A 12,206-nucleotide genomic window follows, 5' to 3' on the forward strand; every position below is an offset into this window, starting at 1 on the left:
CCTGCCCCTTTTTATTGATTCCTTTTTAATAGATCGAAAGTGTAGGGTACATGTGGGTTCCGTGTTGTCAGACGTCTTCCTTCAGGAGAACGGAGTGCCTCAGGGCTCTGTCTTGAGCGTACCCCTTTTTGCTATTGCGATCAATCCAATTATGGATTGCATTCCACCTAATGTCTCAGGCTCTCTCTTTGTCAATGACTTCGCGATCTACTGCAGTGCCCAGAGAACATGCCTCCTGGAGCGCTGCCTTCAGCGTTGTCTAGACAGCCTCTACTCATGGAGCATGGCAAATGGCTTCCGGTTCTCTGAAGAGAAGACGGTTTGTATCAACTTTTGGCGATATAAAGCGTTCCTTCCGCCATCCTTACATCTCGGTCCCGTTGCTCTCCCATTCGTGGAAACAACTAAGTTTCTAGGGCTCACGTTGGACAGGAAACTGTGTTGGTCTCCGCATGTCTCTTATTTGGCGGCCCGTTGTACACGTTCCCTTAATGTCCTCAGACTTCTTAGTGGTTCATATTGGGGAGCGGATCGCACTGTCCTGCTTCACTTGTATCGGGAGCTTCGTCTACTCGTCTGCTCGGCCATCCCTCTTAGGCCGTCTCAACTCCATCCACTATCGGGGGTTACGTCTTGCGACCGGAGCCTTCTACACTAGTCCCGTCGAGAGTCTTTATGCTGAAGCTGCCGAATTACCATTGACCTACCAGCGCGACGTACTGCTGTGTCGGTACGCCTGCCGGTTGTTGTCTATGCCCGACCACCCCTCTTATCAGTCCTTCTTCGCCGATTCTCTCTACCGTCAGTACGGGTTGTATGTGTCTGCCCTGCTGCCCCCTGGAGTCCGCTTCCGTCGCCTGCTTCGACAATTGGATTTTGCCCTCCCTACCACCTTCAGAGAGGGTGAGAGCCCGACACCACCTTGGCTCCAGGCTCCGGTTCATATTTATCTCGACTTTAGCTCACTCCTGAAGGAGGGTACTCCGGCTGCAGTGTATTGCTCACGGTTTGTCGAACGTGCTCGACTTGCCGGTCACACCTTTATTTACACCGATGGCTCCAAAACTGACGATGGTGTCGGCTGTGCCTTTGTCGTCGGGGCCGTCACCTTTAAATACCGGCTCCTCGACCAATGTTCCAGCTTTACGGCCGAGCTCTTTGCTCTCCATCAGGCCTTTCAGTATGCCCGCCGCCACCGCCATTCATCGTATGTACTCTGCTCTGACTCACTCAGTGCTCTTCAGAGCCTTGGAGCTCCCTATCCGGTCCATTCCTTGGTGCAACGGATACAGCAGTCCCTCCATTCTTTCGCTGATAATGGTTCTCCTGTCAGCTTTCTGTGGGTTCCTGGACATGTAGGAGTGCCTGGGAATGAGGCTGCGGATGCTGCAGCCAAGGCTGCAGTCCTCCTGCCTCGGCCAGCCTCCCATTGTGTCCCGTCATCTGACGTTCGTGGGGTTGTTTGTAAGAGGCTTGTGTCATCGTGGTGGGATGCTTGGTCATCCCTTCAAGGAAACAAGCTCCAGGCAGTAAAACCGCTCCCAACTGCTTGGACAACCTCCTCCCGACCATCTCGGCGAGAAGAGGTCCTTCTGAACAGGTTGCAGATTGGGCATTGCCGGTTTAGCCACCGCTACCTGCTCTCCGGTGCCCCAGCCCCGCAGTGCCCTTGTGGTCAAGCATTAACAGTGCGCCATGTTTTATTGTCGTGTCCTCGCTTTAGTCAATCTCGTGTTGTCCTGTCCCTGCCATCTACTTCATCAGATATTTTAGCTGATGACGCTCGAGCAGCTGCTCGTTTTCAGCGTTTTATAACTTTGACTGGCCTGTCCAAAGACATCTAACTCTTTTACTTATTTTATCTGCATCTTTGTAAGGACTTTCTGGTGTCCCCCCCCCCCCCCTCTCCCCTTGAGTTTTACTAGATCCTATGTGCTCTAACGATTGTGACTGGGCGCTAATGACCTCAGTAGTTGAGCGCCCGTAAACCCAAAAAAAGAAAAAAAAAAAAAAAAAAAAAAAAAAAAAAGAACCACTCTGCAACCCATCCATACTGTGTTGTAGTTGGTACCTCGTGTATCACAACTATTTAGTCACCTTTTCTTTTATTTATTCACAAGGAAACTTTGGTGAGCACAATCATTGATAAGCTTCTGTAAAATATCAGAGATCTCTAAATTTACTGTTATGTTTATTTTTTGATATATGTGTGGGATCAAGTGAAATTTTGGTTCAGTTTTTGTACAATGTAGATTTTCAGAGTTTTAACAGTACAGCCTTATGCTACACAACAACTCTTGTGGCATTTGTTACTGAACTTGGTCTAACATCTGTGTGAGGCTGTCATGCTGACTGCACAAGCTCGTGACAAAATTTGGAACAATTCTCTGAGCCTTCCATATCTTCTCTGATCTCTTACACTCTAAAAGGGCTTAGGTTGATAAGCAATATTTGAGAAGTGGTTGTGGTGTTCCCTGGTGTTTGGTGTATGGTTTCTGTTAGTTAAATTATTAGTTGAATATTCTTTGAAATCACTGCCAGTGCAGGCTTCTACTCTCTATTTGAGGAACATCAAAGGCAGTCCTGCTTTTTCTCAGCAAGATGAAGCTATGTACCAATGTCTCCTCAGTTACTGCCTCGTTTTATGTAGCTTTTATAAAAGAATGCGATGGACCCACAATGTGGTATGGTATCGGTGTTACATTTCCTGTGTGCAATATGTAACCCTCTTATATGTGGTGTAAAACTACCTTTGATCACATTCCTTGATATTTGCTGAGGGGGACCTGCTTTTCAGTGCCTCCTAGCAACTTAACAGGACTACTACTCCTGAGGCCTGGTTAGGTGCTGAAAGAGAGCATTAATTGTCTTCTGCGCTATTTGAATGTCATAAACAACTGTGCTTTAAACCTTTCTTTTGCAACAACACTGTCATTTATGACACAGTCTCATATACTAATTGGGTTGACATGTTGTCTGAAACATATGTAGCGTGGATAGGATCAAGACAAGAACTATATCTTAACACAACACAGTCCGTATGTCATGTTGCCCAGTGTGTGTTCATCGGAGGTGAGGGTATCATCTGGAGTGCCCCAGGGAAGTGTGGTAGGTCCGCTTTTGTTTTCTATCTACATAAATGATCTTTTGGATAGGGTGGATAGCAATGCGCGGCTATGTGCTGCTGATGCTGTGGTGTACAGGAAGGTGTCGTCGTTGAGTGACTGTAGGAGGATACGAGATGACTTGTACAGGATGTGTGATTGGTGTAAATAATGGCAGCTAACTCTTAATATAGATAAATGTAAATTAATGCAGATGAATAGGAGAAAGAATCCTGTAACGTTTGAATACTCCGTTAGTAGTGTAGCGCTCGACACAGTCACGTCGATTAAATATTTGGGCGTAACATAGCAGAGCGATATGAAGTGGGACAAGCATGTAATGGCAGTTGTGGGGAAGGCGGATAGTCGTCTTCGGTTCATTGGTAGAATTTTGGGAAGATGTGGTTCATCTGTAAAGGAGACTGCTTATAAAACACTAATGCGACCTATTCTCGAGTACTGCTCGAGCGTTTGGGATCCCTATCAGTTCGGATCGAGGGAGGACATAGAAGCAATTCAGAGGCGGGCTGCTGGATTTGTTACTGTTAGGTTTGGTCATCACACGAGTGTTACGGAAATGCTTCAGGAACTCGGGTGGGAGTCTCTAGAGGAAAGGAGGCGTTCTTTTCGTGAATCGCTACTGAGGAAATCTAGAGAACCAACATTTGAGGCTGACTGCAGTACAATTTTACTGCCGCCAACTTACATTTCGCGGAAGGACCACAAAGATAAGAGAGATTAGGGCTCGTACATAGACACATAGGCAGTCATTTTTCCCTCGTACTGTTCGAGAGTGGAACAGGGAGAGATGATGCTACTTGTGGTACGAGGTACCATCCGCCACACACCGTATGGTGGATTGCAGAGAATGTATGTAGATATAGATGTAGATGTAGCCATGACCTTCCTTCTTTGTCTGCCCTCCTTGTCTTCTAAGCACCTTCAAAATGTGACACTTTGGAACAAGTGGGCCCACAGAGCAGCAGACACACTCACTCAACATTCCGCATTGTAAAGTGATGGGTTCGAGCCATTCTGCTATCTGCACATATTGTAATAATACCTCCCACACTGGAAAGTCCTTACTACTAAACTTCATGAACATAATTTATTGTTGGGGTAGGTTGGAGCTGGGACATGCCATCCTAAAAATGTCATGTCACATCCCGTTACACTTCAACAGCTATGCAACCGTGTCATTTGCTGGACTTGTCTGCTTTTGATTTTTATCTTTAGGGATATTTAAAAGGAAAAATTTTCAAAAATAACACACTCAAAGTTACTGAAACAGTCAGTCTGACAGTTATGCAAAAATGGATAGTATTGTAGGGTGAGCATTTTCAACTGTATGTTAGAATTTTTGAAAGTATTTTCTGATTTAAACAGTTTTCTACAGAGTGTTTCACAATGTTTTGACAATTTCAAATTTGAATAACACATGCTAAAAACAAGATACAGCGATGGTGGCACTGTCTGTTAGTCGTGTGGAGTGTCAAGTTTTATCCTGTATACAGGTAAATAGTCAAGTCATACTGGTTGAAGCAACTGTGTGTTTATGGTGTAGTGCTATTTTTGCTAGGGGAAATCTGTTGTGCACGTGAAATGTGCCATTCCTAAGCATTTCAAGATTTAGTTGGGAAATCAAATTCCTGGTCACGGAACAATATTGAATTGGGTGAGACACTTCCACGAAACTGCCAGCGAATTGAATTGAAAGTCGACCAGACCTTGCAAAACTGTCAGAACTCCAGAGAACATTGAATGTTAGTGTAGTCATTTACAGACAAGCCCTTGTCATTCATTACGAAAATGTGCTCAAATGCTGAAGATTTTTAGTGGCGTCCACTCGTCGCACTTTCCGATGTGATCTACGTTATCATCTGCACAATTAATGGTGAAATTTCCAGGATTCCTCCAGCAGTTATGAAAGATGTGTTCAAAAACTGAGTGAAATGCCTCGAGTTTTGTATAGCTAGGAATGATTTTCATTTGTCTGAAGTATTTCATAAGAATATAATAGAGGGAAGGGAAAAATATATTAAAAACAAAGATTCCATGACTTACCAAACGGGAAAGTGCTGGTAGGTAGACACAATAAAAGAAACACACACACACACACACACACACACACACACACACACACACAAAATTTCAAGCTTTCGCAACCAACGGTTGCTTTGTCAGGAAAGAGGGAAGGAGAGGGAAAGACAAAAGGATGTGGGTTTTAAGGGAGAGGGTAAGGAGTCATTCCAATCCCGGGAGCGGAAAGACTTACCTTAGGGGGAAAAAAGGACAGGTGTACACACACACACACACACACACACACACACACACACACATCCATCCACACATATACAGACACAAGCATACATATTTTTGCCTTTAAATATATCTGCTTGTGTCTGTATATGTGTGGATGGATATGTGTATGTGTGTGTGCCCGAGTGTATACCTGTCCTTTTTTCCCCCCTAAGGTAAGTCTTTCCACTCCCCGGATTGGAATGACTCCTTACCCTCTCCCTTAAAACCCACATCCTTTTGTCTTTCCCTCTCCTTCCCTCTTTCCTGACAAAGCAACCGTTGGTTGCGAAAGCTTGAAATTTTGTGTGTGTGTGTGTGTGTGTGTGTGTGTGTGTGTGTGTGTGTTTCTTTTATTGTGTCTACCTACCAGCACTTTCCCGTTTGGTAAGTCATGGAATCTTTGTTTTTAATATATTTTGTGTGTGTGTGTTTTTTTATTGTGTCTATCAACATACCAGCATTTTCTGATTTGGGAAGTATTTCACAAGTTAACTTAAATCAATATTGTACCTTTTGTAAAATGTCAGCTTTGTTTCACAATTAGTTTGTCTGGTATTCAAATTTGAAATTGTCCTAACATTGTGAAACATGCTATATAACTGACTCTGATAGTGTTGATACTGGGCTGCTTTTCTCATGTATGTTCCGTGTAATGCTTACACACTGAAGTATAGCCTCATTTCCATCTGCGGTTTCAGATACTGGTGGCACTGGCAGGTGAACCGTGGAAAGATATCATAGACAAAAACAACAAGAGCTCGGTGATGCACTTGCTGCACCCGACGACGCTGCAGGTGAACCTGGACAAGTGCCTCATTACAGACGACCCGCGGCTGCCCAAGCTCAAAGTCTCGGCCCAGCTGCCCAGCGTCTCACTCAACGTGACAGGTAATGGCTGCGCTCATGGACTGGATAGGCAACAAAGTAGAGTGACAATAAGTTAACTAAAAATCTGTGGGAGAGTTCTTGTAGAATGTAAACACTGTTGGGTTAAAGGAGACCGCTCGCTGAAAAGCAGAGGCACTGAGTTGTCGGTAGGCAGAAACAAAAGAAGGAAAACATGCTAGCTTCTGAAGCTATTTTTTGACAAGCTAGAGTACACACGCATGCACACACATCTATGCCCCTATAGGATGCCAGTTAGACTGACAGTGCCATTGCTATAGCAGAGGAAGTCAGTACAAAGTAAAACCTGTCCTCCTCATTCTGTCCAGTCAGTGTCTCTTGACACGCAGTTCTACGTGACTCCCGAAATCTACCCCTTTTCCTAAACCTCTCCAGTACTTTACCTTCACCCCTCTTCCTTCCCCTTCACTGGCTCCAAAAGCTTGCATAAGTACAACGTTCTTTTAAATGGGTGTTCTGCTGCCATTTGGTGAGTACATTTTTTTATCTATCCAATAACAGTACAAAGGCATGGATATTTGTAGGGAAATATACATTGTTGGCTGGAATAGCTGTGGCCCGTATGCAGGGTGAACATTAATAAAACTAACAAACTGCAGGGATGAATTCTTGACTGTAAATGGAGCAAAAACGTCGTTTGAATGTGGATGCAGAAATGCAACATTGCCACGGTAGATGGTGCTGACGAGCGAAAGTTCGTCTGACCACGTGCCTTGTGTTCCTTGTGTATTGCAGGCTGTGTGAACGATGCAGCATCCTGTGAGCAGGAGGGTGGTCCTGTATTCATGTCAGAAACAAGCCGAGGTAGTATTTGTGTACGGCCGAGCAGATGGAAGCAGTCGAGAGGCGGTGTGTCGTGTAGAACCTGGTCCTCCAAATCTGTTGTATGCACAGTCCAGCAACTTCCCTGCACGTTCATCTGTCTAAAAGGACCCGTGATCACACAGATAACCAGAAAGGTCTCGAAATGTTGTGTGATGTGTCTGTGAGGGTACTTCTTTTGGTATAACCATACTGCCCCTGATTGTTTCCATCTGCTTAGTGTAGTGGTTATTCAAAAAGAAAAAGAGAAGAAAAGAAAAGGTTGAAAATGTGGGATGAAATCGTGAATAAAAAGGGGTTTCTAAAATTGTTAATGACCGTGAAAAAGGGAAAGAATGAAATACAAGTCGGACTTCGTATTACAGAAAAGTTATCGGACTTTGTGATTCGGAAAAGCTATTGTTGGGGTGGTCCTTGTGGCGTTTCTGAGCAAAAGTCAAAACAATTTCCACTACAAAAATTATTTGAAAGAGAGCAGAGAATAACAAAATGTGATTAACAGGGGGAAATGGCGTGGATAAGAATTCATTCTTTACCATATTAACATGTCTTCTCTCGTGCGGCGTCCAGGTCTTGTCCTCCAAAAATTGCCTGTTTAATTTCTGCGTGAAAAGTCGTAGCTGCTCCGAAATTTTGCAATCGTCCAGGAATCACTAATTTATACAAATCAAAACCATCTTGGTATTGAATGCAATTTATTTTATGTTGCTACTTCCATCCTCCGAATTTCATACCAACTTCCACAATACGTTTGCACATCAATGAGTTTTTTCGTCTTAATCTGACCACGACTAGCTAATAAGTAAGTTTATATATTTTCTCTGCCATCGAGCGCCCGTACAGCTGCAACGGTATAATTTATATCTGAGGGAACGAGTGTAGCGCGGCGAAATTCAAAGTCCCGCTACATTAGTCGTACACACAGACACCATCTCCCGTTGTTATCGAAATGGATACTGGACCATTCTGATGCTTACAGTATGCTGCATCAATCATACAGCCTGCAACAGACAAGGAACATGCAGCATGTGGTCAGAGGAACCTTCATTTGTCAGTACCATATTCTGTGGCAATGATGCATTTCTGGACACATGTTCATAGGCCCTCTTTTTCCTCTATTTTCGCCGGCCTGTGTGGCCGTGCGGTTCTAGGCACTTCAGTCCGGAACCGCGCGACCGCTACAGTCGCAGGTTCGAATCCTGCCTCGGGCATGGATGTGTGTGATGTCCTTAGGTTAGTTAGGTTTAAGTAGTTCTAAGTTCTAGGGGACTGATGAACATAGATATTAAGTCCCATAGTGCTCAGAGCCATTTGAACCATCCTCTATTTTCAGTCAGGAATCTGCAGTCTGTCAGTTTTGTTAGTGTATATCCTGTATATTCAGAGGTATGAGATCCAGTATACTGACAAATGCATTCAAATGATATTGCATTTAGTGTCAGTAATACAGTATACAACAAGACCTCAACATTCAAGTGGTAGAAGGTGGAACTTAGTATAAAGGCAGTCGGCTGAGTGCGTATGTGCCTTTACTGCGCATAGGAAACAGACACCATTAATGACAGCACCTGTTACGTACGTAAACCAAGATTGTGACATGCCGTACGGAAAACAGTTATTGTGAGATATAAATAAAAATCAGTGTGTATAAAGAAATTGGAATCTGTAATCATCAAAGCACCAAGAAATCAAACCGTTCAGGTACAGTGATTGATAATTTTGTTAGACTGGGTGCACCATATGGGCAGAACCGAAAATATGGGCTAAGTAGAAAATCGTTTCTAGGCATCAAAGCAGTTCCTTTTCCACAAAGCAAGTGCCACAAACAGCTATTCTCAACTTTTTGGTGGTTTACAGTTGTCAGTAGCAGCTAGAGGTATATGACAAATTTTGTCAAATGAGAAACTTCGTATATTTTAGGAATGACTGCAGAAACCTCCTGTAACACACAAACATAAACAGGCTAGATTGGAGTTTGTTGAAAAACATGTGTTGTGGACCTCAGGATGGGATAAAATGATCTTCAGTGATGAGAAGTAGTTTAATTTACATGGCTGGATGCATTTCAGTGTTACTGGCATGATCTGAGAACAGAGCAGCAGGTAAGAATGAGCAACAGTTTTGGTAGTAGAAGCATTATGATTTGGGCAGCCTTCTGCTCTAAAGGTAAATCACTCATTGCTTGGCTGAACACACACACACACACACACACACACACACACACACACACACACATGGACACTGAGGTGTTCGAGACATAGCTCACTAGAAAGCATGAGGACCTAGGGAACAAAAGTAAAATGTTTCAGCAAGAGCTACATCTGTTCATGTTTTAGCAACAACCAGAAAGTGTTTTGAAGATAAAAATGTTGATGTCTTGCCCTGGCCTGCATGTAGCCTGGATGTGAACCCAATGGAAAACCTGTGGGAAATTGACGAACTGCCTATTGGCTTCTGTCTCGGGTTCTTCGGCCGACGTTCATCTGATGATTTTACTGACATTTCGCCAGCACAAGTGGCTGGCGAACTGTCAGTAAAATCATCAGATCAATGTCGGCCGAAGAACCCGAGACAGAAGCCAACAGGCAGTTTGTCAGCAAGTGGCCACGAAAGCCTTAACAATTTTGGGAAATTCCTTGAAAGGCAGGTTTATTGTAATGGAAGACAATTTCAGACTGTATGTGAGCTGAAAAGTGCAATACTAGAAGAGTGGGCGACAGTTTCACAGCAAGAACTATAAACCTTGACAAAATTAATGTTTTAAGAAATTTTTGAGGTACTTAAGAAGAATCGACGTTGTACAAAGTACCAACAATGCAATAACACTGCAGTACACCTGTATATCAGTTTCCATCCATGAAATGCAAAACTAGTGTTTTGTTATTGGTGTTATGAAAGAAACTGTGTAATTCTATTGTGACTGTTTGTCTTATATGTACCTGCTACTTTCATAATAACTTTGACAAAATATGCTACAGACATTGTACTATTACTTTTGTATGAACACTGCCTATATACTGATTTCCACTACTGTATTTGATGGACAACCGGCCCACCTGCCACAAAATAGCATCCACTACTGTATTTAGTGGACAACCAGACCACCTGCCATAAAACAGCATTGGCACTGTCAGTCTAGCCAGCACTGTGTAGGGACTAGGCTTTGTGTTAAACATTTGTACACAGATGCCTCTCACACTCCTAACCACACCTGTAATAGCATGTGATTGTGTTGCTCTTGATTTGTACAGAACAGCACTTGCAGTCTTTGAGGATGGGGGTTAATAAGCCATCTGATCAGTTACCTCGGCATGTAGTTGATGTGTTTAGAGGACGTTTGTCAGCTTTGTCATACACATAAAGCAAAAATGAACAAAACCATAATCTGGAACATTTTAAATATTGTGGCATCCAAGTTAAGAAGACACTATGCAATGGAAGATGGTATAGGACATCATTATGATACTTTAGCAATGCTTTTAGTGGATCTAATTATTTACAAACGTAAATATTAATTTGATTGCAAAACTGAAGTTACATTGTATAGGATAGTGGATGAAGAAAACGGCTTTACAGACAATAATGGTGTTCAAGGTAGTATTGCTAGTGGCAGTGGCGGAAACAGTACTCGTCAATAGTTCTGGCGACTATGAACCCTCAACAGAAAAGAAATCCAGTACTATTAGTATTTTAACAAAATTTTTGGAAGAACATCTTGAATATGTTTGTGATGTTCATCATACACCTTTATGTGAAGTTGTGACCTAAAGCTCAATATTGAAGAGACATCCATCTATAAAAAGGACATCGAACATCAGAGTAATATTTGATCATGTGGAGAAAAAAAAAGACACAATGAACTTCTATTTCGAGGAAACAAGGCAGTTGTCAGAAAACTGGAGATAAAACGACACTTACTATCCCAGTCTGACGAGAAATAAAAGAAAATGTGACCATTATTGGCCCAGAAATTTTGGGCAATGCAAAGAGCAAGAGATATTGGGCCCACAAAGTTTAAATATTCTGCACCTTTCATAGTACGTCTCAAGAAAGAATACAGAATGTGCTGTAGACACAGCACTGCTTTTGGAAGAGCCAGAGATGTACAGGAAGACAAAGGTATTCACCAGTCTGCGGCCTGTTTTGTCAAAGAAGTAAACCAGAAAACTGCAAGTTTCCTGATACAGCCACACTACATTTGGGACACTGATCAAAGTGATTTTAATTATGAACTAATTATGGTGTGACAGTGTCTAAAAAGGGGGAGGAGGGGGGGGGGGGACCAACATATGCCTTGGTCCATTGTGCACACAATATAATTCATAATTATGCAATAGATGTTGACTTTTCAGTGAATGGACACCTAAAGAAACCTGTATATTTGTCTTCAGGAAAATCTTTTGGCCTGAAAGTCCAAAAGACTATTGAAGACAGTGTTCCACCAAATCTTTTTTCGTGACTACTGTTAACGACAGTGTTGCAAATAACCAGAAGTGCGTACTGTTTTGTGATCTTTGGATGGTTCACAAGTTCACAATAAGAGTATACGATTCATTTGCGGGTAAAGGCACTGAATGCATGGTCAGCCCACAAAAAAGCAATGAAATACATGCAGCCTATTTATTCCGGAAATATAAAATATATGCAAGAAGAATAACAGATTCTATTAGGACACTCTGCAGTAGACACTGAATTAGGAACTAGAATTTTCATAATGAAAATGCATTCTGTTATTTTTAATCATCTGTCTGTTTCAGTATATCAGCCTGTGTTTCAGTATTCCTGCCAATGGTACAGTACTCCCACACATTTTGTTAATCGAGAGTATGATTCAAGTGGCTTTTGATTTTGCAGCTCAAGGATGTGATTCTGGGGATTCACCATATATTGATTTCACCAAATGTAGCTATTGTGATTCTGCATATTGTTGCATGCATTTTGCTGACAAACCTTATGCACATTTTTAAAGTCCGATAAGGGGCAAACTAAGAATATCACAATATAATACATTCACCATTCTCGCACAATGTTATGTAAAGCTTCTAAATGCAATTGGAACACTGAATTCCTGTT

General features: G+C 42.6%; 1 protein-coding gene across 1 annotated transcript in view; it reads left to right on the top strand.

Moving 5' to 3' along the window:
• Positions 1-12,206, top strand: part of LOC126428046 (intermembrane lipid transfer protein Vps13) — a 487,343-nt gene that overhangs the window by 68,196 nt on the left and 406,941 nt on the right. Inside the window, exon 15 of the mRNA XM_050089923.1 lies at positions 6,104-6,293. Within this exon, the coding sequence (XP_049945880.1) occupies positions 6,104-6,293 (190 nt within the window). The remainder of the gene's footprint in view (positions 1-6,103; positions 6,294-12,206) is intronic.

Source organism: Schistocerca serialis, chromosome 12, assembly GCF_023864345.2.
Source record: "Schistocerca serialis cubense isolate TAMUIC-IGC-003099 chromosome 12, iqSchSeri2.2, whole genome shotgun sequence".
Taxonomy (NCBI): domain Eukaryota; kingdom Metazoa; phylum Arthropoda; class Insecta; order Orthoptera; family Acrididae; genus Schistocerca; species Schistocerca serialis.